Source organism: Lichenostomus cassidix, chromosome 7 (genome assembly GCF_008360975.1).
Source record: "Lichenostomus cassidix isolate B80296 chromosome 7, HeHo_3.0, whole genome shotgun sequence".
NCBI classification, from domain to species: Eukaryota; Metazoa; Chordata; class Aves; order Passeriformes; family Meliphagidae; genus Lichenostomus; species Lichenostomus cassidix.
In genome coordinates, this window is record NC_139488.1 from 5246877 (window position 1) to 5274409 (window position 27533).

A 27533-nucleotide genomic window follows, 5' to 3' on the forward strand; every position below is an offset into this window, starting at 1 on the left:
TTTGTCAGTCATTTTAGTAAAAATATATGAGGAAAGCAGTTTATGTTTTGGCAGATGGCAGAGGTGTTCTCTGGCTGCTGACACGAGATCTCTGCTTGTCCAAATCACCCAAACCACTCGAGTTCAGTCCTAAACTAATCCCCAACCACACTGCTGCTGAGTTTTCCTCACACTAAGGTTTATCTTGGCCTTCAGTCCACGTGAACCCTTGGTGGAATGTTCATCTTGAGCTGAGGCTGTCCCAGCTGTGTCCCCTCTTGCTCTTTTGCCCTCTCACTCACAACGGCCCTTGGCAGGTTTGAAAAGCCTTGATGCTCCTCAAGCACTGCTCAGCAACAGTCAGACCTCCATCTGGTAAAAATATTGTCTTAGACCCAAATACATGAGGAACATATTGTAGTTTTATCTTGTTTTGTGATATTTAACAGGTTTTCATTCTATTTACAGCCCTGCATGTGCAATTCCCAGAAGAGTCATGTGCCAAAGAATTAACTAACATGTGAATACCTTTTGATTAATTTAATAAATAGCTTTACACAGAATTAGAAAATATCTTTCCATGAATACATGTCTGGGGAGCCCCTGGAATTAGATGACCCCATTGCATAACCATTTGTTGCAGCTTGTTGCTTCTCTTCCAGCCCAGCTGGGCTCAGGTTAATTTTGACTTGTTGGGCTTTTTTCCCCCCTGAGTGTTTTGCTAAATGGCATTTTAACCTGTCTTGAGTCCTTTAATTAGCTGGGTGTTTTGAGTGATAAAGGCAGTTCTCTGTATAGAAAACACCCACTCGACATATTTTTAAAATTTTATTGCATGGGCTGGTTTACTACCAAGAACTACACATTATACTGGTTCTTTACAGTGATTTAAGCATTTGATTTTTTTTTCCCTAGTCTTACCTTTGCTGTTGTTGTCTCAATACCCTTCCATAATGTATTGCTGCTTTAATAAACCAGTGCCTTTCAGATTTGTAAAGTGGCTGTGAATATCTGCATAGCTGGCCAGAAGGTACATGCTGCAAGTTGCTGGCTGCCTGAACCTCAGGAAAAAAAGCACTTTGGATCTTGGGCTTTAATAACTCTTCTTGAAGCAGCACTTTTTATCTGCAGGTTTTCAATTTTTAACTTGTCTGAACTCCAACATGAAGAGAGTGGTTCTCATAATAACCACAGACAGTGCTGGTACAGGGGAGATATGGCCGAGGGAAGCTTTTGTTTTAAATAAATTATCAGAAGAAAAAGGTGTTGTTTTTTTTTTTAAAGAAGCAAACAGCCAAAAAAAAGGACCTTGTTTGGGTTCTGCAAAGAGATCACTCAGTGCATTATTTGTTAATTGCACCTCCTTCCTGACGTTTTGTTTTGCAGGTACAGATGTGAAGGATGCCCTGGTAATAAGTGTTTCTACAGGAACAAAATGCATCAATGGTGAATACATGAGTGATCGTGGTCTTGCATTGAATGATTGCCATGCAGAAATCATAGCTCGACGGTGCCTGCTGAAATTTCTGTACACACAACTTGAGCTTTACCTAAGGTAAGCTGGAGGGAAAAGGAAGATGAGCTGAAAAGGTATCTGGAAAACATCTGTCTTCATTATTTCAATGTGAAACACTTGTCCTGTTGTATTAGGATGTTGACTTTAGAACTTGGGCCCTTTGCCCTCAAGTTTGATAGAGCAAAACATTTATTCAGTGAGGTGCTGATCATGAGAGGGGAGGACAGGGAAAATAATTAGCAATCATTTTGTAAACTGTAAACATATAAATCAAAATAATACAAAGTAGGCTTAAGGTTGCTTTGTTTCACTGAAGTGCCTGAAAGCTCTTGACATATGGTGTTGCCACGGGCTCTTTGTTTCCTGTCTCAATAGTCCTTTAATTTTGTTAATTGTTGTAACTGTTAGATCTATATTACAGAATTTTCAGCCATCCTGTTTGTTTTTAATGCCTGTTTCTAATGTTTGTTTAGTCTGCCCAGCTTATTGCTATTTCCATGTTAATGTCAGTTTTGACTCTAGCTTTCTTGTCTGTTTCAGCAATAAAGAAGATCAGCAAAAATCCATTTTTATCAGATCGGAGCAAGGCGGGTTTAAGCTGAAGGAGAATGTGCAGTTCCATCTCTATATCAGCACATCTCCTTGTGGTGATGCTCGGATTTTCTCACCCCATGAAGCAGCACAAGAGGGTATGACAGCAGTCCTCTTCTACCTAAGGGAGCTGTAATTATTCTTGGGGCATGTACAAGTGGCATGGTTAAAATTTAGGTGTCTTCTTTCCTTTTAGCATAGAGGTGTGTTAGACAAAGATCTCTTCCAAAAAAATCTGAGCTGTTCTTCCTCTGTGGTAGAAGTTCAGTATAGAGTGATGAGCCCTGTGGTCTTGAAGAGGCTGATGCTAACTGAGATAAGCCAGTGAGTCAGCAAGTATTCCTACAGAACTAACGATCCCCTTTCCCTGTTTCCATCCTTTAACAGCAGTTCTCTGCCTGCCCCTTCCACAGTTTGCCCATTAACTTCATTTTAACTCTGTAACACACAGAATAGAGCTCAAGACCTGCCTGCTGCCTACTGCTCCTTTGTGAAAGCTTGGTTTAACTTGCAAGTGTGTTTTGGAAGGCAGTATTTGTGAAAGGTGTCTGATGCTGTAGCTAACTTGCCAAGAGCAGCAGGAACTGTGATGCAAGCCAGCAGTTACTGCAGGCAAATACCTCAAATCAGTCTTTGTCATTGTGATTCTAATATAAAAGCCTTTGAGAATGTTCCTCAGCTGATTGTCAGGGGTTTTTGTCCTTCAGACCAAGGGGACAGACATCCAAACCGCAAAGCCAGAGGACAGCTGCGGACAAAGATCGAGTCTGGGGAAGGGACCATCCCCGTGCGCTCCACCACCACCATCCAGACGTGGGATGGGGTGCTGCAAGGAGAGAGGCTGCTGACCATGTCCTGCAGTGACAAGATAGCCAGGTGAGATGCTGAATGATTGGTTTTGGTGCTGTTGTTGCTGAAGAGGGGCATAGGACAAGGGGGAATGGCCTTAAGCTGAAGCAGGGCAGGGATAGATGGGATAGTGGGAAGGAATTGTTCCCTGTGTGAGGGTGGGCAGGCCCTGGCACAGGGTGCCCAGAGAAGCTGTGGCTGCCCCTGGATCCCTGGAAGTGTCCAAGGCCACGTTGGACAGGGCTTGGAGCAACCTGGGATAGTGGAAGATGTCTCTGCCCAAGGCAGAGGGGTGGAATAAGATGAGATTTAAGGTCCCTTCCAACCCAAACCATCCTGTGATCCCTACAAGGAAGGAGGGGTACATGGTACATAGTACCCACAATGAATGTGCAGGGAATTGATGGGCTTATCTAACTGCTTAGACATAGAGTGGCTGTAACCCCTGTGATAAAGCTTTGAGTCTTCACCTGCAATTGCTGTCAGACCTTGTGCTGGCTTCAGAGGCAAGGTGGAGTCATTCTGTATCATTCCAGCCACATCAAGTTGTGACAGCTTTGTTTTGTATTTCGGTCACTGGGGAATAGCAGAGTAATGTTTTCATTTTTTTCCCCTAAAGTAGTATAGCATTAGCAAAAAAGTACAATAAATGCATGACACTACTTATATTTGGATAACTTCCTCTGATGATTTACACCCTTGCCCCATCGTTGGAAATGTTCAAGGTCAGGTTGGATGGGGCTTGGAGCAACCTGGTCTAGTGAAAGTGTCCCTGCCTGTGGTAGGGGTTTGGAACAGGATGAGCTTTAAAGTCCCTTCCAACCCAAACCATTCCATGATATCGAAAATACCTACATTTTCCATGCACACTTTAGATTTTTATTATTTTCAATGGTGAAAAATGTACCTGTTAAATCCTAATTGATGGGCACTTCTAGTTTTTAACTCTTAAAATTATATTAGTTGTAGTGTAAATATTTTATTGTAATTAAGTATTTTGTTTCCAGAACAGTATTTTAATTTATATTTTATCCAAATCTTTTTTTGTTGTCCTTTTTGACAAAGATTGAAAGATTTGTTGTTTGTTTTCAAAATCACAAATGGACAAAAAAATTTAACAGTAGAATCCTTTAACAAGCATTGGAAGTATGGGAGAGTTGCAACATCATATTTTTTTTAAAATAAGTCTGTGTGTTTGCAGCCTTTGTGATCTTGCAAAGTAGATGAGAAATGCCAAGTTTTTCACCTAATGATCTTTTAGCTATTTTTTTAATCATATGTGTGTTATATATGTTTTAATTAAAACAGCTCTGCTGTTTTCTCAAGTCACTATTAGTCTGATTCAAAGTCTGTTAAGGGTATTAAGTTGGAATTATTCTCGTGAACTGCGTATACCAAATGAAGAATGGAGGAGGAAAGTTATATAATGGCTTTGTTCCTTTAGTCTTGTCTCAAGTAATCAGGATCCCTACTGAAGGAATGCATTTTATTTTAGTTTAAATCCCCCTAACATAAATGAATAGGGTGTTTCAGAAGCTAGGACAGGCAGTTGGGGAAAGGTAATTCTACAAAAATGACATTTTGGCTTCTTTTATAGTATTTTCAGTAAAATTCACCAACTAAATTCCCCAGTTTCATGCCAGGGACTTCTCCTAACCACCCGACTTGGGATTCATGCCACATTCTTTTATCACATTGTCATTGCAAATATTAAAAAAAGAAAAAAATAGCCAGTTGTTGAGCTAGAACACATTTGACTCTTTTGTTGATTTTGTGTGATGCAGAACAGAATCCATCTCTCGCTTCCGTAGCTAGCTGTCACCTCTCCTTGGGGCTAATGGGAATAATTTTGTTTGTGCCAGTGAAGGAAGCAAATAGAACCCCTTGACACAGAACAAAGACTGTATGACGGGTAAGGAGGCCCAAATTTTCATCTTCTTATTTTCTTTTTTTTCCCTTTTTTTCTTTTTTTTTACATTGCCCTGCCGTGTTTTGTCCATTTACATTTGAAAGAATGCCTTGCTCCATAGTGTCCAGCAATCAGTCCTCCAGTATGCCTCAAACCTGGGAATTTCCACTGAGTTTTCCCAAAGGTTCACAGTCACAGTCTGGGAAAGATGTGGATAAATTTGGGCTGTGGGATTGCACTTGTATCAAACCACTTGTGTCTGAACTGCCTCATCTGTGTGGATTATCTATATAATCCAAGTTGCTCTTTCCAGCCTTTGAGTGTTTTGCTGCAGTGTGCTGCCCAGCACCCTCATAGACCTGGTAGGAACATCCAAGAGAAGTTGTGAGAAATGTGGGAGAGCCACAGGTGTAATCCCACTGGGGCTGGCAGCACTGAAGCAGGATTGTCCTGGTGTGTTAGAGCTTGGTGGCTCTGCACTATGGTGTTAGGGTGGTGTCTGACCTGAGTAGCATTATAATACATGCATTTGTTGGAAATGTATCCCGACCTTGTGCCACGGTACTTCATAATGTTGATTTTTGTCATTCTCCTTTTGATGTGTTTTTCTGCCCGCATTTTTGGTTTCAAATAATTACTTGCCTTCTCATTAAACATTCCAGTTAATGGCTAATATCCTGCTGAGAAGTGCAAAATTTCTTTTCACACAGTTTCTCTGGTAGAAAAGCTCTAGGCACTGAGAAAAGCTTTCTAGGTTGAGTTGTTTAAAGGGAAGTCATTGGTGTTCTTCTACTTTAAAGAAAATATACTTCTGACAAACTTTTGTGTGAAAGAACATCACATGCCCATCCACTGGCCTTGTTTTTTTGTGCTTATTCAGAGTTGGAAATCCAAATGGACATTTGTAAATGAGCCTTCCTCCTTTTTCCACCAAGGGAGAGCATTTCTCCTCACCAGTTTTTAACCCAGTGCCAGTGGCTGATGGGAATTGCAGTGGCCACTTTGATGCAGGGTGCTTTTGTGGCACTTAGGTCAAATACCTGAGGGAAGTGGTGAGAAATGACTACCCAAGGTGTACCATTGTGGAGCCTTTCTAACCAGGCTTGCAGCTAGGCAGCAAATCCAAGCAATGCCAAAAAAGCTGCGACTAGTCAGAGCTGTGTGGTTGCCTGCCTTGGTGCAGCTACAAGGGGAAACACTTTTTCATGTCTGTAATTGCAAATCTAAAATGGTGCTTGTGAGAAGGGCTGCTGTCAAAGACCAGAGACTTCCAGCACTTAGGATTTACAGTGTGGGCTGCTGAGCCAGCCACTCAATTTAGAAGAATCTCTGACTCCTTGTAAGGATGCTGCTGCCTGTTTATAACTGTGGCTCATGAAGAGGCATGGTCTTGGACTGTTAATTAATCTCTTAAGGAAACAGAGAGAAACTGTGTTTAAAGTAGTGCCTCCTGCATGCCAGAAGGAAAAGTGCTTCCTGGGATGGTTCTGTATCTTCCACACAGTGACACCTTCTCTCACATGCCATCCGTTGCAAGTGAAAACTTGTGATAAACAAAGTGCCACCTAAATAATTTTCATTTCTTCATAGTAATTGTTTTTTTATAAATAATATTGCTATGAGAAGCTCTTTGAAGTGTAAACACTTGTCAGGTTTTGCTTTGTTTGGGTAGTTGCAGGAGACTGTTACTTTCCTGAGATGAGTTTTGACACCAGTTCCATTGTGGGTCACACAGTGACTCATCTGCCCCATACTGCTGTCTGCATAAAAGTTAGTGACTAAGATGTTTGATGTTAACATCAAGCTTTCTGACTTACTGCTGTTAGGCCCCCCTCAATTCTGTATTTTCTTTAAAGTAGTGTGAATAACAGAATTTCTGTGCCTTTTGAATTTGGAAAATTTGGAGGAGAGTTTTTACTTGACACATATTTTCAACCAGTTTTATTTTTGGCAAGAGATGCCACCAGCACACTGTGAAAGTGTTGCTGAGAGTTAAATTTTACTTACCTTCTCATGTGTCAAGAGCTGTGAAGTCAGCTGCATTTCTTGAAATCCACAGACCTTTTAGGAATCCATTGTAGATACCCCATAGTAGATGGTCATCCAAAGCAGAAATGTGACTACACAGCAAGGAGGAGATGACTCCTCTTGATTTGGTGTCAGTCTCTGGTTTCTTGACCCTCTTTTTTTAGTGCAGTGTGCTTGAGAAGAGCAGAAAGGCTGAGGAAGTGCATCCATCCTCCAGATAGTTATTAATATAGAATAATAAGACCAGTGAGTATTCCAGCGGTGAAGAAATCACCATTAGCTGTACCCAGCTCAAATCAAGGCACCTGTGTTTAAGTGTTGGCAGTTTGAACTTAAATCCTCTGACTATTTATACCAGAGCTTTTACTTTAAATGTCAGTTGTACTTTAAGGTAAAGTTTTTGAAGGTTGTCAAAGAAAATTCTTGTAGTAACTTAAAACCGGAATGCTCAGAATATGTTAAACTGTCACAAGACAAATTTTTTGGCTTAGCTTAGATGAGCATCTCAGATGTTTCCAGTGAGAAGGTTTACACTGGAGGGAGTTTCCCTGCCTGCTTCCCTGGGTGTTCTTTCCCATCTGAAACTGTCTGCTTTACATGCCTTACTTTAGGCATTTCAGTATCTGTTGATGTGATGCAGCATTCCTGTGTTCTGCTCATGCTCGTTTTTAGCACCCAGGTTCGGGTTTTGAAGCTAGATTGAAGTCACTTCAGTTACTCTTCTCATACTATTTTTAATGTGAAGAAAAAAAATCCATTGCTTAATTGCTCCACTGGAGTGACAACACTGACTTGAAGTTTTCTGTAGTGCATTTTGCTTTTTCTGCTCTGCACCTCACTGTTTGTAGTGAAATACAACATTTGGCCCCTTAATTTCAAAAGAAATTGTTCTTTCAGTAAAGGTTAGTGCAAGATAGGCAGCAGTTGGTGTGCATTCTGACAATCTGTGTCTGTAAACTGGAGGATGAGGCAGTTTTACCACTTCTGGAGGTGATGCCTGTGGCCTTTTGAAAACTGATGTGTGGTGGTTTCTTCTCAGTTTATATCCATGTGGGTTGTTCCAGTGTACGTGCTGATGGAAGTGAGATATTACTGTTTGAGAGAAGTACAGGGGGAAAATGGATCAACCAGAAAATCTCTGTGCAGTCCTTTCTTTCATTCTGCTGTGATCTGCAGAAGATGATCATAAATCTGATAGGGAGAGGCTGAGGGAGCTCAGCCTGGAGAAAAGGAGGCTCAGGGGTGACCTTCTTGCTCTCCACAACACCCTGACAGGAGGGTAGAGTCAGGTGAGGGTTGGGCTCTTCTCCAGTGACAAGGGACAGGACCAGAGGAAATGGGCACAAGCTGTGCCAGGGAGGTTCAGGTTGGATATTGCGGAAAAATTTGGCCAGGCACTGGAACAGTCTGCTCAGGGAAGTGGTGTAGTCACCATCCTGGAAGAGTCCAAAAAGTGTATGGATGTGGCACTTGGGAACAGTGGTGAATAGGGTTAGTGATTGGACTTTGTGATCTTAGACAGCTTTCCCAGCCTTATTGACTCTGTGATTCTTTTGGGTTTCATGTTTATCTCTGCACCACAACCAGTTTCTGATACATGAATACATTTCTGTAGAGAAGTATATGTTCTTTTATTATAGCAATGAAATTTAAAGCTAGTTTTCAGAACTAGCTTTAACCACCACCCAGCCCTGCCTAATGAATATTAGGAGTTTTGGTCCTTGCACAGTCCCTTTGCTCTGAGCCCAGCATGATTGTGTGCTGCAGTGGCAAAGGGGGTTCAGCACAGCCCAGCAATACCAGTTCATGCAGTCCTCCTTGCACAGGCTTGTTCAGCTGTCCTCACTCCTCCTCCTCCTCTTCTAATCAGATGGAGTTCACAAGACAAATGTCAGCTTTCATTTTCTGCACCAGAGAAGGTCACCAAGCGTGGGAGGAAGCAGCAAAACATGAGCTCTGGAAATACTGAAGTCAGAAGTACAGAAAAGGGTCTGGCAAAAGGTTGATTTAGGGAGCAAGGGCTTGCTAGAGGAGTGCTTTGGCCTATTTTAAAATGTCTATCATCACTCAAGCACTGGTCATGTATTGTAAAATGTGATGTGCCTTGTCTGCAAACCTCAGTTTGCAATGCTAAGTCTTGAATTTTTTCCAGATGTTTACTTCATAGTATTACCTTTTTCTGTAGTAGTCAGAAAGGCATATTGGTCCTGGGAGGCAACAGTTTTCACTTGATATCTTTACTCTGACACTTGGTGGCTGATTGTGTTTTCAGTCTTATAAAAAATATTCCTTGTAAAATACACCTAATTTATTAGCACAGTATTTTTACTCATTTACTAGAGTCAGCTTTTTTAATGACAGGTGAGTAAATTAATGCCCATTACTTCCATTTTCAGTCTCAGTAAAGACATACAAAGAAATTGTTTCCTTGGATTACAATCTTTGTTTTATAATTTTTATTTAAAAAAAAAAGAGAAACATTTTGCAAGTCCTGAAGCCAGGCTCTGTAGTTCAGTTTTTGCAGTAGTGAAGCAGTTATGGTGTGGAGTTTGTAGCCTGAAATGGTGCTGATGTGTAGCCTGCCATCCCAGCACAAGCTGCAAGAAACACCATCAGCAACATCTGAATTCCCCATTGTCCAAGGAGAACCTTGCAACCTGGTATAGGATGGGCTTTTTAGTAAAGACAGCCATTTTATGGGAGCTCGAGAGCTGTTGTGCTCCTCTGTTTAATCCAAACACCAAAGGAAACTTTCCTGCTGCTCCTGGAAACCTTTCCTGCTTTGGACTGCAACTCCAGGTTGGAGAGGGCTTGGAGCAACCTGGTCTAGTTGAATGTGTCTGTGCTCATGGCAGGGGTTGGAATGAGATTGTTTTTAAGATTTCTTCCAACCCAAACCATTCTGGGATTCTAAGACTGAAATATGCTATTTTCATAGTGCCAAGCTTTTTGCAAGTATTCCTCACACCAAGGCAGTGAAAATACTCTGCAGGAGATGTTGAGATTTTCAAAAGTACTTTGTGTGACTGTTATGGAGAGACTGAGAGCCAAAACTTTATCAAATGAGCACAGCTACAAGAAAAAAAAACTAGGATTTTGCTCCTGGGCATGCTATATCCCTGCCACCAGTCCTGATCCAGTGTAAATCACAGTGATGCAGACAGGGATTTATGTTTGGAATCTGTGAAGCAGCTGTAGGAAGCAAAGGCCATATGCATTCTTTGCATGTATTCAGTTTTCTCCCTGCCCATGGGTACTGCAAGCCAGTGCACATGTCCTTTCTGTCAGCAGGATGTGGGCAGTTGGGCTAGGCTTTGAAGGACAGGCTTTCCCTTGTGGTGGTGAGGTTGGAGGTCTTGCAGACAATCCTTGTTAGGTCATCTTACTCAGGATTCCATGGAGCATCCCCTGAACTGATCTCTGAAATTCTGGCAGGTGTCACAGCTTATGCTACCATGGTCATGTGCTGGTCAGGAGGAAGGGTTGAAAGTCTGGTCCACTGTGATTTACTGCTGTTATGTCTGGCAGATGTTACTTGTTCCATTAAAAAGAAAGTGTTTTTTTGTTTTGTTTTGTTTTGTTTTTCCCTCCCTCTTAGGTGGAACGTATTGGGTATTCAAGGAGCCTTACTTAGCCTCTTTGTGGAGCCAATTTACTTCTCTAGCATCATCTTGGGGAGTTTATATCATGGGGATCATCTATCCAGAGCCGTATACCAGAGGATAGCAGAGATAGAAGATCTACCACCTCTTTATACACTCAACAGACCTTTACTTAGTGGCAAGTATCTAATGGAGAAGGCCGTGCCGGTAACTAAGTCTGTTCCAGTAGCTTTGTCATTTCACAGTTCTCAAACCCTTGCAAACTGTGTGCTGTGAGTAAACTGCTTGCTGGTTACAACAGAGATACATAATACAGATATGCAGTCAGAAATACCATAGCAAGGAACTGTAAAAGTTGGAAGGAACTGGGGGATGAAGCTTTGGATGAGGTTTCACACCTCTCCTGTGCAGAGCATGTTCTAGGAAGATGTGAGGCAAGTTGAAGGCTTAGTAAAACCTCTTCCCACCTGTGGAATAGTGTGTTAGCACTCACTGTCACTTCCCTTGCATTGCAGATTTTTGCTGAGTGGTCCCTTCATTTATCAGTATGCCAAGATAGACACACTTGGTTCACAATTTCTAGATCAATAATCCACTCAAAATAGATGGAGATAATATCTCACCTGTCCTAAATTCTAAAATGGCTTGTTACAGTAATGCTCTGAAAGCTGTAAAACTGAAATTTCATCCTCCCTCACTGTCTGCATTGCTTTGTTCTGTAGAGCTTAGCTTTTGGCATATGTTTGTTTCTCAGGGGAAGAAAAGCAGCTCATAATTTTAAAGCATGTTTAAAGTTTGACATAAATTTTTAAAATAGATATAGGGAGTGGGGAAAAGAACATTGTGAACAATGAGTATTTCTTTAGGTAAGAAAGGTAATTAATAAGGATTCTGTGAACTAGGATATAAAAATGTTAAATAACACTTGTCTTTATATTAGCAAGTAACACTTGCAATGCTGAGTACCAAATATCTAATAGTTTTATGGACATAGTAGCTGATATATGGACTGTTTCTGCCTGATTTTGGGGAATTTTTATCAGTCCTTCAAGACAGCAGGTTTGGGACATGGTGAGAACAGTTCTTGTTGCCCTTTTCACAGCATATAACAGTACCTTGTCTTCTTGAAAATCATCTTTCTGCAATGCTGCTATCATCTATTTGCCATGAAATAGAACCATCTGTTTAAACAGTTGAGCCAGGATTTGCTGAGCAGCAGAGAGAGTTCAGAAATGTTCTCAGCTGAGATTTCACAAAAATGCACATCTCAAAAACGTACAGAAAGGTTCTTTAGGAGGTTGGGCCCAGAACTATGTTGATGTATTTTCTTTTACTGGTTCAGTCTTCAAAGCTGATCTTCTGACCTCCACTGTTAGATTCATCTGGGGCATTTGTGTAGCTGCCCATCTGCTCTTGGATTCACATATTTTTCAGTGTGTTCTTTCCTAGAACAAGCACTGCAGAAATACCTGTTCCCAGTTCTGTGCTCCTTTGTGTATCACACACACACCTCTGTGATTTATTTCCACCAGAGGGATGAACTAGAACAGGAATACCTGTCTTTCACCGCTGTCCTGCCTGTTTAGCTGAGAAAGTACTGTAAAACCAGGTTTTCTTCCTCTCATAAAGCAAATTTTATGTCTGCTGGGGCAATTGCATTAAGTGAAAATTATTTTAACTTTGAGGATACTGGTATGTGCTGCTAAAAATAGTATTTTCGTTTTTGTGCTGGTGAGACCAGGGCAGCACCTGATATGCAGGATAAAGCAGCAGTACTGGTTTATATGGTGGTATACATTCTATTCACTTCTTGATCCTTCACTAGTAATTCCTAACATTCACTTTGATTACTGTTGGTGGTTGACCTGACCTTTCTGTAGAACTGACTATTAGAAACTAAACTATTAGAAACTAAAATCTCATTCCTGAATGCTAATATCCAGCTAAGTCCAGTGCTCCTTGTGCAAGGTTGCTCTGGTTTTTATCTCATATGTGTTGCTTTATATTCATCAGTGATGAATTTCAGCTGTCTTTTTATTGCCCAGACACCCAGTGTGTGATTTTTTTTTTCCTGCTATTCTTTGCAATTGCTCCTTTTATTGACTTTTAAAAATAATTTAGTATCATCACTAATCTTACCTCAGTTCCACCCCCCACCACAGGTCTGCCCCCAGCTGGAGGCTCTCCAGCTGTGTTTGCTCTCTTTCCAAGGAGACCATCTTTATCCAGGTGTTAATGAATTCTGTTTTTAAGGTAGACAAAAATAAATTCTTCAGCAGAATTTTCAGTGATTTTTTTTTTTTTTTGGTTGTTCCCTTGGTACCTAATCCTCCTGTTCACATTGGTGTTCTTCAGCTCTCTATCTCCTTTATAATGAAGCTTGTTTTAGCTCTGTCCTCAAAGAACTCTGAAGCTTTATTATTTATATAAGCACTGCCACAAAGAGCTCTGACCTTTGCTTTTGCTTATTATATCCTTTATAATAATATTCAATGATAAGTTCTGAGCAATGTTCTCTAAATAGCTTCAGTTGTATTAGTTTTCAAAGGAGAGTAAAATATTTCATTTTCTATCCTAACTTCCTTTTCTATTTTTAGTCTCAGCATATTGTGCTATATTCATGTCTAGATTTTGAGGGGGAAGATCTGACCCACCTAAAGTTTGATGAAATGCTTTGATTTTGAGATGACCTTTATTCCCTCTCCATGCTACCAGTGATCCATCAGGGGCTCCTTTGCCATCTCCCCAGGGTTCCTGCATCCAGTTAAACAGCTGAATGGGTTGTTATTATTTAAATCTATTTGAAATTCTAAATCTGGGTTGGCTTGGGTGGTTTTTCTAAAATTAAATTAATTAATCAAAATAAACCAAGGAATGCAATTGTGTAATTGCAATGGAAATGTTGTGAATACTGAATATTCAGCTTTCTCATCTTTATTTGATTTGATTTGCTTGTGGGGCTGGTTGTGATGTCACAAGTGTTTTGGAGTATTTGATGACCTCTGTTTGATCCCTGTACTTGTTTAATAGTGGATGGAATGAAAGGAAAAGTAACAGTATAGCTGTCAATAAATGAAAGAAAAAAGTCAAAAAATTGACATGTGGCAGCAGTGTCTCAGCCCTCTTGCCTCAGTACTTTGGGTAGAACCAACTTTTGTTCCAATTCCCAATTTTTCCAGCTTATATTTTAAGAAAATGTTGTTTTCTATTATTATTCGCTTAATTATTTCTTATCAGTCATAGTGACAAGGTTGATCCAAAGCAAGGGTAAGCATATAACAGCTTCAGTGGTTGATATTTCAATCACTGATATTTGTTTATTAAATGAGGACTTGACGACAGGAAGCAAACTGAATTTTACTGAGTCATTCAGACCTTGCGGGTCTTGTACACTCCCAGTACTGGGCCCAGAGGTGCCATGAGACTGAGCCAGGTGAGTCAGTCCTGCTCCCAGGTGCCCAACTTTATTAGACAGTGTAACAGATAGCAGCCAGAAATCCATCCTGTTGTGTTGCTTATGTTCAATTTCCCTAAATTCTCTAGATTTTATTAAGTGTTGGACCTGGCCTAACAGTGGAGTAGATTTGAAATAGGTTCTCAGTGAGAGCTGCCTTAAAGTAAAAGTGGGATTTTTATTTACTAGAAAGAAAGAAATTGCTGTGGTGCTTTGTTCTCTCTTGCTGAGGTGACTGAGACATATTGAACAGTTTTGCCACCCCTGGAATGTCTGAGGAGTCACACATGCATAGCAGCAGCTCTGTGACCTTCCTTGTGTACAGTCCATCTCTGAGCACTGGGGTGCTGTGGGGAATAAATCCTGCCCTGGGCAGGCAGCCAGCCTTGATTTGCACTTGGGTTGGACTGTGGTGGCTTTGCTTCTCCATCCCTGCAGATAGCCATAGTTGGAAGTTGTCACATAAGTTGTCACATAATCTAACACCAGAGCAAAGTGATTCAAAACCTATTTATAGAGTCCTGTGGTTCCCCATCTCTGGGTTCAGTGTGCAACACTGGTGTGTAAAGTGGGGAGGCAGCTGGAACACAATGGATTTTTGCTGGAAGACCCAAATGTCTGCCAGCTCTGACTTTGTGGAGGGTGCTGAGGATGGGGCTCACTTTGATAGAATCCCAGGATGGTTTGTGTTGGAAGGAACTGTAAAGCCCTTCTCATTCCACCCCCTGCCATGGGCAAGGACACCACTAGACCACATTGCTCCAAGCCCCATCCAGCCTGGCTGTGAACACTCCCAGGGTTCATAGTTTCACATCCATTTGGAAGTGAGGTGAACCCCATGACCTCCTGCCACAGAGCTCTCTGTGATCCCCTCTGCCCAGGAGGCTGCTTTCTCCAGCGGTGCACACTTGTCCTGCTGGGAAGGACTGAGGTAGAGAACACTTAAAACAGAATAAGAGTGAGATGTCCATACTGTTACCTCCATGAGTTGGTGAGAAATCTGCAGGAAAATGCCCTCAAAATAAAAGATCTGCTTGTAAGACTGTTTACTCCCCAACAGAAAACAAAAGTCAAGTGTCTGTATTTATTATCAGCATTAAACATCACTTTTCTTGCAGGTATCAGCAATGCAGAAGCCCGTCAGCCAGGGAAAGCCCCGAACTTCAGTGTGAACTGGACAGTAGGAGACTCTGGTCTGGAAATCATTAATGCTACGACTGGCAAGGATGAGATGGGCCGTGCATCGCGCCTCTGCAAGCACGCCTTCTACAGCCGCTGGATGCGCATCCACGCCAAGGTACAGCTCCCAGAGGGCAGCCTTGCCTCTGCTTCATTCTTAATGAGACACCTGGATGTGTTTCTGTACTCACAAGACACCTTCTCAGCCTGTTTTAAGCTGAGCCTGATGTTAGAACCACAGAATTATTAAGGCTGGAAAAGAGTCTTAAGCTCAAGTCCAACCATCAGTGCAGCACCACTACCATGTTCACATTAAACATGTCCTCTAGCACCACATCCACACATTTTTTGAAGACTTCAGGGATGGTAACCCCACTGCTTCCCTGGGCAGCCTGTTCCAATGCTTTACAACCCTTTCAGTGATTTCCCCCCCCCCCCCCAAATATCTAATCTAAACCTCCCCTGGTGCAACTTGAGGCCAGCTAGCTGCTGCTCCATGTGGTAATTGAAAAGAACAATGTAGTTTTTAACTTACTCTTTATGGAGGTGATATCTGGTCCAAAATGCCTATTCCTTGGTTTATAGCTGAGTAAGCAAAGGATGGTGTCTCCTTTGAGCTTGCCATTGCATTTTAATTTATTTGGAAGGATAATCCCATTTCACTGCTGAGTTTTCACTCTTTCCTCTCAGAAAGAAAAGCTACCAGAAAGCATGTCTGTGGCTTTTTGGCTTCAACATTTTGTTTGACAGATCCTTTTTTTATTTTAATATTAGCTGTTTAAATGACTCAGTCACTCTCAAACTGTTTGGCTTAATAAAGACTTTTCTTTCTCCTTCTCTTCTATCTCATCCCCACAGCTTTCCTCCAGCTTGCGCTCAAAGATCCTCAAGCCCAACCTGTACCACGACACCAAGCAAGGAGCCACAGAGTATCAAACTGCCAAGGAGTGTTTGTTTAAAGCATTCCTGAAGGCAGGACTTGGAGCCTGGGTGGAGAAGCCCATAGAACAAGATCAGTTTTCTCTCACAGCCTAATTCACAAACTGCACATCACTTTGGAAAGGGAGTTGTTCTGGAAATTCATGGTGTCCAGCATTGCTTTCTGGCATCTCCACAGCCATCAAAACATCTTTCTGCTCTTTGGAGTTGGGTTTCTTTGGGTTTTTTTTGAAACTTCACAGTAACTGTTTCTGTCTTGCCTAAGTATTGAAACTCGATGATCTGACACATAATTGTATATTTTGTTATAGGAAAGTAATTTCTGGTATATTTCTAGAAATGCTTTTGCTGTAGAAAACTTGCAGTAAGGCTGTCCTTACTGTATACAATGACTCATTTTTTCTGGGTTAAAATAATTTCTTTTTTTAATTCAGTGTCATCAAGTGCATGAAGAAATTAAAAAATTCTCTAGGTTTTACACCACACTTTTAGGAAGTAGCTTAATTTTTTAAAAAGAAAATAGGTGACAAAGCTGATTCTACTCCTCTGTTAACTTGTTTTTCAACTGCAGATATTTTTAGCACATAGACCACAGAGCCAGAATGGAATCTGGACAGCTAGTTTTTTCCCAATTCCTTGCTCTTTAAAACCAGCTGCTGAAAATTTCATGTCTTTGATGTATGTATTTATTAGTCTGTGACCCAGTTTTTAACATGCAGCCTTTTATTCTGTTTTTAAAAATACATTTACCTCCCATTTACACCCATTGTGAAGTCTTCATTTTTTTACCATTGTAAACTGGAAACAGCAAAACAATTATTTGTAAGTTAAGAGGTTTAGTCTATAACGTGCAGAAGCCTGTTTAGAAGTAGGTGATTTGTATATCCCAGGAACTCATCCAAATACAATCTTAACTGTAACAGCAATGTGACAGCTTTAAGAAAATCTGCTCATTTTAAGGGCACCAAGCCTGAGTTGCCAAAACCAGTCACTTGTTGGGTATTAATTGCTCTCCTCTCAAAGCTTTTGTAACAGAGAAACCAGCTGTTAAAACTTATTTCCTGTGAGTTATCTCTGCTTTCACCCAAGCTGTTGTGTCTGAGATTGTATTGCCTTTGGGCTTTACGTGTGTGATGGCTTCATGAAGCTAATTAGGTAAGTTGCTCTCCAATGTGCGTCCATCTGTTTTGACTATTCCTTTCAAAAATGTTTTTCCTGAAGGGTGTGGACACTTCTGCTTTATATAAAAATGTAGGATGGAAATGAGGTCTTGAGGTGTGTTTGATTAACTTCTGTATAGAAGGAGCACCTCAGGGGTCAGCAAATCCTTGGGGTGTTGGAGGCTTTGGTGTAAACCAAACCCACATCTGGCATTTCTGCTCGAGTAGGAACCCTTCTCAGCTTCAAAACCTGACCAGACCTGAAAATCACTTGTGCAGTAGTTGAAGTCTCTGGGTTCATGTCTTGAGGGGAAGACACTGAGGTGCAAACAGTACATTTGGGTGGTACTGTGGATAATAGTAAGCATTGCTCTGGGAAGGCAGGAGAGTCTGTGACCCAGGGTCCCCTCAGGAAATTGATGCTTCCAGAGGTTACTGCCTTTTCCAGATGACAGGGGAAGAAACTGCAGTAGAAAGGCTGAGTTAATTCACCTTCATGGTGGCTTCAGTCACCCTGTCAGCTTCTCATTAAAGCTGAGAGCACTCCTGTGGCCTCTGCAGGCCCAGCAAGGCTCTTGGAGTCATCAAGCAGCTGAGGTGTAGACTGACCTCTTCCAAAACAAAAAGGAATTCAGCTGTATGTGGTCATATTTTGCAAGCACTGGGACACAGCCTTTGGAATTGGTCTTGGTCACATTGCAGAAATTCTGTTTCGGGCTGTAGTTAAATGTGTGAACGTTTCTGCAGGGTTGAGGAAAAGCTGGTCATGCCACATGTGTTTTCTTGAAGTCATTACTGCTCAAGTGAAATACACATTTTTAAGGGACTCATTCAAAAGCTGGCATCCTGAATTTTTTTGAGAACTAGGAAAGTAGTAGCTCGAAGTTTTTGTTTTTTTTTTTTAATTAAGTAAAAAATATTAACAAAATGTTTAAGTATTATTATAGACATAGTTTTTTAGCTGTTGAAACGAACTATTAACATTAAACTGTAAAGGAAGTATCTTCCATGCCAAAACCTATTGATGAAGGAGTGGTGTCAGGTTATTTATGAGGAGCGAGTTCTCTTGTTTGTTTTTCTGGGATTTTAAAAGAAGTTTTCCAGGGTTGTGTGCAATCTGTATCTGTCTTCTGGGAGTCAGTAAAACACTGCTTGGCTTCCTTCAATCCCTTATTCCTTTTTGTGCAGTTCACACATGGAAGGAAGTAGGGAGAGTTCTCTGGAAATCATAGTCGTGGAGCAAGGAGGGATAGTGATGTCTGTAATCTCAAGTGACTGCAATAATAAGACAACTCAGCCTCTGGCAGCTGCCAAATTTTGTAGGAGACCAGCATTTGGAGGCTGAGGGCTCTGGAAAGCCTGGGCTGAGTGGGCAGGAGCTGGCCTGCACAGAGAAATTGTACTGATGCTCTGGGAGCTGCTTCCATCCTTTTACTTTTTTTTTTTCCCTTATATTTGATTGAATATTTATATAATTATTTCGATTGAATATTTATATAATTATAATTGAGTGTTTGTCTCAGGATCTTCACAGGAGTAACAACTTTGATGTTGATGAATACTTGAAATTGAATTTAAGGTGTTTTTTTCTCCAGATGGCAGTCTGGCAGTAGTAAAGTTTTGTAGGTTAGGTATATAGATAATTTTAAATATAGATGTTTTAAATAAATAAATATAAATGTATATATATATACGTTCTGCAGGAAAGATTTAAGAAAATCTGGGCCCAAAAGGTTAACACTTGAAATCTTGCTTATGGCTGCACTCAGGACTTGGTAATAACTGTAGATTATTTCTTACTGATTGTGTGAGTATATTGTGTAGGAGCTTGTTGGCAGTGGGGTTGTCCAGGTGGCTCTTCCCCTGGAACAGCTTCTGATGGGAACAATAACTGCTGTTTGAGGGAGGTACAGCAGTGGGGTTTCTGTACAGCTGGCAATTCTCATCTTCTTGTCTTAGAGAGATCTTTTCGTGGCTGGTTACTGCATAGGAAGCTCAGGAGTAGAAGGTTTTTGTGTGCTGTTGCTCTAAATCTAAAAGAACTTGCAGCTGAAAGGCTCAGGATCCCAGAACTGGTGTTGCATTTCATCAACAATGAAATGTTGGTGGGAGCTGGAGGTGTTCACCAGGAGAAGAGAAAGCTTTGGGGAGACCTTAGAGCCTCTTCCAGTGCCTAAAGGGGCTCCAAGAGAGCTGGAGAGGGCCTGGAGTGACAGGACAAGAGGCATGGCTACAAACTAACAGAGGTTAGATATGGATGGGATATTGGGAAGGAATTGTTCCCTGTGAGGGCAGGGAGGCCCTGGCACAGGGTGCCCAGAGAAGCTGTGGCTGCCCCTGGATCCCTGGAAGTGTCCAAGGCCAGGCTGGACAGGGCTTGGAGCAACCTGGGATAGTGGGAGGTGTCCCTACCCATGGCATGGGGTGGAACTGGATGAGCTGTAAGGTCCTTCCAACCCATTCCATAATTTTGTGGTGTCCAAGAGTGCATCTAGCCAAGGGAAACCCCAGAACTTGCTGTGCCCTCAGAGCAAATGTACATGAGTTAAAGCTGTTGGTTCAGAGTGTTTGGGAGCATGAGGCAGAGCCTGTGTCATGGAGTTAGTGCTGCCTTTGGAAACCAAGCTGTGGCTTTAGAAAAACAACCAGCCAGGAATTGAGAATCTGTTCTAAGAGTTGCTTAGTCATGGTCACCACATAAAAATTTTGGGTTTTTTAAACATCAGTAGTTTTCAAAATAGTTTATTATTTCCATTCCTAAATTAATGTTTGGAAGGGTCATGCTTGCAGAGAAGCTGCACTTTGAATTCATTGCAATTTCATCATCATTAACTGTCCACTATGAAAATTATCCCAAAGTTTACTGAAAAGGAAGGAGAGTTGCAATTCAGGTATAGAGTCAGAACAAAAATGTCTCATGTCATTTAAAATCTAAAATCCCACAGAAATAAAATGTGTAAAATGTAATTATTCTGTCTCAGAATCACTGCGTGGTTTTTGTTTGGTTTTTTTATCCATTTATTTATTTTCTATTACCCAGTGTTTTCATTTGAGCTTAAATGTTTCTGTCTTCATTTTGTGTGCTCCTGGTGGGAGAGGAGGTAATGTTTATCCTGGGGCTAGAGCTGGCAGAGGCACAGAGGTTTTGATAAGGACGCATGGAGGGATTTTGGAAGTCATGCTGAAATTTGTACCACAGGGCTGGAATGGGGAAGTTTCTTGGGCTTGGTGGCTCAGTGGGATGGATGTGCTACTGCTCTTGCTGAGTCAGCATCTGATGGAAGCAGGAGGAGGAGAGAAAAATGGAAATCACTGCTTTCTCTGCTTTCTAATGTAGAAATGATGGCATGGAATGGGGATTTTGCTGGAGAGGCCCATGGGCAGCAGGCACAGGGGAACATGGACCAAAGGAATTAACCACCTGGCAGCAGGTGCTCCCAGCCACTGCTTCTCCCAGAAACGTCACTGCTCAGCTCAGATGTACCAGCTGTGGGTATGTCTGAGGCTTTTGAGGTTCATTGGGCTTGCTGCTCTTCCTTTATGCAAACAACTGGTCCTGGAGTATTTGCAGCAATAGAAGCAAGTTGTGTGGGTCTCTGGGCAGGCAGGCTGTGTGTTTAGAGCTGCAGGATGGGGAGGTTCATCCCTAGGCAGGTGTTGGTCCCTAAGACACACCTGGGGATGAAATTCTAGCAGTTTTCCCTCAGTGTGCCCACTGGCATTGTGTGTCTTAACCCACAGGGTACTGCCAATAAAACTTTCCCTAGTTTCTGTCAAGCTGGGAATGATGCAGACCAAAGCGGGCTTCAGGACCTGAGCTGGGGCTGGAATCCTGGACCTGGCAGGGCTGTGGGGAGCAGGGAGGGCGCAAGTTCCTTGTTGGATCATGTCAATGCATTGTGTTTTTCAGAACCTTCACAGCCAAAGGCCTGTCCCGTTACCTGTTAATAAATGGGCAGTTAATTGCACCAACAGCATTTGCGTTTGCAGGAATGAGTTTTGTGGGTAGCTGTGTTTTGTTTTCTTCAGTCATTCCAGGAAAGAGGAATTGAGAGCTGTATTTGCAGCCGGCCTCAGTAGATGGAATTTCCTCAGTTTAGGGAATGTCTGTTCTCTGGAGGGAAAGATCCACAGTCGGTGTCACTGCAGTGTTTTTATGTTTTGAGTCTCTTCATCACTATCATACCAATATTACTTCTGTTACGGTTTGGCTGAAACGTACTCAACAAGTTTAATTTCCAATGTGTGTGTGTGAATATGTATTTATACGTACGTATGTATATATTGCTGTATATTATTTGCATTAAGCAGTTACTCTTCCCCAGTCTCCCTGTGTGATGGTGCAAACACATCAACTTTACTTACCTGGTGTAAGGATGTTAAAGAACACTCAGATACTGTCCTTGACACCTTCTCCATTCATAACCCCAGGAGACCTCGTTATACCTCTGGTTTGTCGCTTTCCTTCCAGCACTCTTGTCCATCTCCTGGTGTCACCACTGAAGCACAACGCCTTGGTTGATTATTCTAAGCAATGACTGTTTTCCATACTACCTTGCTTTGTTTAAGTAATGTTTGTACAGAGATTTCAAAATATAAAGAGCTATATCATTGCTAAGTTTCATTATTATTTCTTTCATATCAGTGTTGCTAGTGACAGCAAAACAATAAGTGAAACATCACAAAATACTGTGCATGTCCTTAAGGTGGTGGTTTTGGTTATATCCTGAAGAGCTGGTTAGAGCATGGGAAAGGGGAGGGCAAGTGACAGGTCTGTGACTCCAGCGTAGACACTTGGCCTGTGTCAGGGTTGGGGAAGGGCTGTGCCACCTCTGGGTGGCACAAAAATGGGCATTTTCTGCGCAAATCCAGAGTGGTATGTCCCTAACTTCTGGAAGCTGTAGGTGGCCACCAGGGTTTTCACCCTAGCACATCGGGTATGGATCCTGAGCTGCTGCTGGGAGCTGGCCGGGCCCCATGGGGTTCCAGCAGTGCCACTGCGCAAGGAGAGGACACAACTCCCTGGTGCTGGGACAGCAGGAGCCCAGGCACCTGATGGTCTCCTTTAACCAGCAGCTGTCCCAACAAAGCAGGAAGGTCTGGTCCAAACGTGCTGCTCTTGCATCCTACTCAAGGGATGCCTCTGGAGAATCCTGGTCTCAGTTGCTCAGTCAGAAATGCCAGCTCAGATCCAGGGCTGCAGCACTGGCTGAGGGAGGGCAGGGAGCCACTCATACATGACTCCTCTGGATCCAGCCCTCTGGAAGCAGGTGCCCCAACTGACCCTGCATAGAAGAAATCCATCTTAAAGAGGAGTCAGATCCACATCAGTTCTGCTCCTGCTTGTGCGACTGACAGGGATAGTAGTCTTCAGGCTGGTATTGTCCCCATCATCTGGCTTATCAGATCAATTCCTGTTTGGGAGCAGGAGTAAGAGGGGAGATCCCTGCATGAGTGATGCACTTGTTTTGGAAAGAACCCTTGTAAGCTCCGATGACCCTTGTGGGTCCCTGCCGTAGTGATAAACACAGAGGTGTGACCTGCTGGCCCTGCTGCTGATTTGGCTCTTCCCCCTGAGAGATCAGCCCAGACAGGACTGCTTTAGCTGCTGAAAAATGTCAGTTTTATCCCTCCCAGAGCCTGTACTGCAGTGGGATCTGTAAACCAGTGAATTTGCATCCTCGTAAACCAGTATTTATGAAGACATGGCCATTTGCCTGCAGTGATGGTCCTGCTAATGCCACACTGAGCTGCTCAAATAAAGATAGCACTCTGTAACAACAGTAAACAGGCAGCTATTTTAGCTGCCACACAGGAATGGTTGCATGCTTTTAGAAAACCAAAATATTGCCAGGCACGAGAGGCATCATCCCAAACTTGGCGAGGATGCCAGCATTTGGATCAGACAGCTTGGCAGCATTACTACCACAGCCACCGGGACTTCTGCTGTGGCGGCAAACAGCCCTTGAAGCAGTTTTGTTTTGTTTTTGAACCTCAAACCAGTAAAATGGGAACCTATCTGAGTTGACCCAGAAGGGATTCAAGGGATGCCAGTTAGAGGTAAATGCTTTGAGGGAGGCTATGCCTGCGGGAATGAAGCTGCAGTGATGTCCCCTCACACTTTTTGAGGCAGAGGACAGCAGAGTAAGGCCTGGTGCTGCTCTGAGGCCTCTGCTCAGCTGGCCTCACACCACTGAGCCTCCCTAGAACCCTGCAGGGTTGTATTCCCTTTCTTTTTGCAGGAAAAATGGATATCTACCTCCTTTCTTCAACGACTTATGTATGTGGCTGGAAATACTCAAATCTCTCTTAAGCAACACAGTGGTATCATCCCCCCTCATGAGGGGTTTTCCTCAGACGGCTGCACACTCTGCCAGGGTGCCGACAGCTTTTTAAGGGAAATGTGCTTTTTCTACACCTGTATCAAATGCTGCAATGGAAATAGTGGGAATCTTGTGGTGGGGGTCACTTCTGGATGTTTGTGTCACACAACAAAAGATGAACCATCTGAAAAAGGTGAGTTTTAGCAGCAGGCCTGTGTGAGGGCAGGATTAGGCCTCTGTCGCCCAGGGAGAACACTTGACCAGAACTGTGGCAGGACAGTGTTATTTGTGTTACAAACACACCCTGATGAGAGGAAATGAATTTGACTTGATGCTGTGCAAGTGCTGTTCAGCAACACTAAAACAATGTTCTCTTGTCAACACTGTTTTGGTCCCAAATCAGCAAAGCAGCACTGTACCAGCTACTGTGAAAAAAAAATAAACTGTCCCAGCCAAACCCAGTGCAACTGCCACCTCCAAGTGGGTTCCAGTGCTTTAGCATCCTCTTGGTGAGGAACTTCTCCTGCCAGTTAGGCTGTGCGTCCAGAATTGCAGTGTTTTAAGGGAATCCAACATTTGTCTGTGTTAGATTTGATTTGGTTGGTGATTTCCCAAGTGCATTAATCCATCAAGATCTCTCTGTAAGGTATCTCTACCCCTTGGTTCCTTCTAATCTATTATCGTTGGCAAATTGGCCCTAAAATTGACCCCAGGGAGCATCACTAAGGATTGGCTGCCAGCTGAATGTTACCTCAGTTTCCTGGAGCTGTCTTGAGTCTGTGGTATGATAGTTAACAGCTGGGAAGCTGAAGTTATCTATAAAGGTAAGGATCCAGAAATTTCCCATTATTACGTATGGAAAAACACAGTGGTACTCTTCGGATAGATCCCACCAGCTTATGAGGAAAAAGTTATTTTCCTCCATCAATAAAGGTGAATCCTGATGGGCACAAACAGGCCTGGTGTTGTACAGATCACCCCATGGTCCAAACCCACAAAATTTTGCCACTGACACCATCCTCAGAGCCAAATGTGGATAAATTGCTTCCACCTGTTTCTTTTGATGTCATTGCCTACAGCTGGGAGGACAGAAGAGACTAGCACCTCCCCTCCTGAAGCCTTTAACAAATCTCCCCACAGCCCTGTGCTCTCTTGGATCACCCTTGGAGTTCTCATTGTGGCTTTGTTGGCAGACACAGAAAAGGGACAGCGAATAATAATCCTTGGGTCCTACAAAGCTACTGGAGTTTCCTGCTAGTGTCTTATCCTGAACCCCAAGGAGACAGCAAAATCACCTAAAAGAGGTTAGTCAACAGACCAGGCCCTTTGTTCCCCACAAGACATTAAAAAGAGAATGCATTAAGATTTTTATTAATTACATGAATGTACAGGGGTCCTGTGTTGACAAGTACACCTATGAATGCTTGCAAGGTCTTCAAGCCAACCTTTTCCAGGACAGCTACTATTGTCAGGTAGAACTGAATTTTAAAATCCAGTTTTTATGGTTTGTTAACAGTGTATCTGCTGCTTTGCAGGCAGGAAGGATTCTCTTCTGCCTGTAGCTGGATGTGATTTACATTAAAACAAAAGTTATGGACTTCAGCTAGTGGTGGGAACATACTCATGAAAGGGATTGCTGATTTTACTTATATGGGGTTTCTTGTAAGTCTGCACATGACATTTTTTCGTAGGATTATGGCTTCAGTTTTATTTTAATGTTGCAAATATTTATTTTCTGTTGTCTGCCTGTATCACAAGCTGCTACTCAGGGATTTAATTCTCTTAGTATATAGATCTGTGCAGGTTTTAAATTCTAAAGGGTTTTTTCTATTATTTCAATGGCCATTTCCCTACAATTTAAATTACTTTTTTTGGGTAAAATCTTGGAGATAGTATTTATTTTTTTCCCCGTCTTTTCCCCTTCCACCTGTCCTCAGTTTAGCTTTCCATTAACTTTCAAAGCGAGTGATGTTTATTTCGGCAATTTACTTTCACTAACATAAAAGGGAGACAGAATGTTAAAGTTTCTCTTGGCTGCCTCTCATTTCAAGTTATGGGCTTTTACCTCCACCGTGTGGCAGTTCTGCAGAACTGACTCGAAGTGGTTTTGTCGAAGAAGAAGAAAGGACAAAGATGAGTTTACTAAATAGGTAAATTCATCAGTAATTCAGACTTCTAAATATTGCCTCATTGAAGTAGTTCTTAAATTCATTTAAAATCTCACCAGTGTTCACTCATCTCCATTTTGAGATGGGTAAATTGATGAAATTATATTTCAGCAGAATATACCATAATATAATTTTTTTGGGGTAATTAACATAATTATCTATTTTCTGATAGTCTGTGTAGATGTGTAAAAATACACCACTTGCTTCAGTTTCCTTTAACTGGACTGCAGGTCACAGATGGGCCTGCAAAAATGTGCTCCTTAACTATATTTAGGAACATAAGGCTGCTCAGCTGTTAAGGGTGGGGAAACAAAATCAGCTGGTCCACCAACAGCTTGGATTTGTGAGCTGGTTTGTTGAATTTCAGGCTGCAGGTGAGAAGGCTCAGGAATAAACAGTTTAGATTAAAAACTTGTAAATGCTTTTTGCCTTTATTAAGGAATGCTTTGACTTAGGTTTGTTGCTGTGAATGAACTGCGCTTCTACCGGCAATGTGATGTTTTCCATTTTCCCACTAGTAAAACTTGTGTTGAAATCAGGAGCATGGCTGAGAAACTGTAAATTCTGGTGTCCTGTATGTCATCAGATATCTTGGTTCCTCAAGTTTGCCAGCTTTGTAAGTGGACTTTCAGCTTCAGTAAAGAATTTATTGCTGGTGTATTCAGATGCAGTTAAAGTGACCCCAAAATTCTGGTCTCTACAGTTGAATTGTGGGTTTTGCTCATTACAGTTCTTTGCCTGAAGCTGGAGTCTCTCTTCTGCTTAGAAACAGCAGGAAAGTGAGGAATTGTTCTAAACAGCCTTTGTTTCATGCTTTCAATTGTTCATTGCATCAGGTTTTTGTATAGTTTACTGTAGAAATCTGTTTATGAATGTATCATTTGTTGTCAGGATGAACTGATTTTTCAGTATGAAAAACAGAGAACTTTTCAATATCTTTTATTTTTCTGTTGTGTTTCTCAACTGCCTAATTTCTGGGTGCTGGAAAGTTAAATGGTGGTTGTTCTTTTGCCAGAACTCCTATTTCCTCCTGGCAACTAAATGTGTAGCTGGTTTGAACAATTTAGAGTTACGAAGTTGTCTGTAATGAAAAAAGAAAAGCACTGTAAAATGAATTTTTAGGCTGTTTAAGTATTTTAATATATTAATAACATATATTATTAATTTAGCCAGAGTCAGTTTTGTCTCCTGCTCAAAAAAGCTCATCAGTCCAGACTGCAATAGAAGTCAGCTCTTCCAAGAGCATTTTTCTAAAAATTAATCTTGTTCATGGACATGAGCTTAATGAGGAATCTGAGATGTACTTTTAATTATGTTGTTACGGAGACTACTAGCCTGATAGACACACAGTGATTAACTGCAATATGGGTGTTTTAGTGGAGGGGGTGACAGTTGTCACTGTCCCTTCAGCTGTAGATGGTCAAATTGGGATATTGCTGGGCACCTTCCTAGCTGAGCCTTGGAATGTTTGGGCTTTTTTCCCAATCTAAGTAGAGTTGCCACTGGGAAAGGTCCTGAAAGGTAGAGAATGATAAATTATATTTATTATAATATAAATATATTATAATAAAATACATTATCTGATTGGAAGGGACCCATAAAGATCATAGAGCCCAACTCCTGTGACTATACTATTGCACTGATACCTATTTTAACTTACTACTAGTTGTACTGCAGGGGTGGCAGCTGGCATTCTGACCCCCAGGATGTAAACCCAAGTTTATTTAGGTGAATTAAAGCTGTACTAGCATATCCAATTAGGATGCAAGAGCAGCTGCATAGATGCCTTATTTCTAGAAGGCTTTTGTGACATCTGGCTTTAGATGGGGTTTTAAA

General features: G+C 41.9%; 1 protein-coding gene across 6 annotated transcripts in view; it reads left to right on the plus strand.

The window, feature by feature from the left end:
* ADARB1 (adenosine deaminase RNA specific B1) overlaps positions 1-21824 on the plus strand; it is a 59676-nt gene extending 37852 nt beyond the window's left edge. For 3 of the 6 annotated variants that reach the window (XM_085065952.1, XM_085065954.1, XM_085065953.1), the window contains 6 exons: positions 1366-1534; positions 2036-2184; positions 2794-2962; positions 10471-10652; positions 15047-15225; positions 15966-21824. In XM_085065952.1, the coding sequence (XP_084922078.1) occupies positions 1366-1534; positions 2036-2184; positions 2794-2962; positions 10471-10652; positions 15047-15225; positions 15966-16142 (1025 nt within the window). In that variant the 3' untranslated portion in view covers positions 16143-21824. Of the gene's footprint in view, positions 1-1365; positions 1535-2035; positions 2185-2793; positions 2967-4719; positions 4848-10470; positions 10653-15046; positions 15226-15965 lie in introns of those variants that run through there. The other 3 variants (XR_014853372.1, XR_014853371.1, XM_085065955.1) reach the window with 3 other exon arrangements.
* Positions 21825-27533: the final 5709 nt, after the last annotated feature.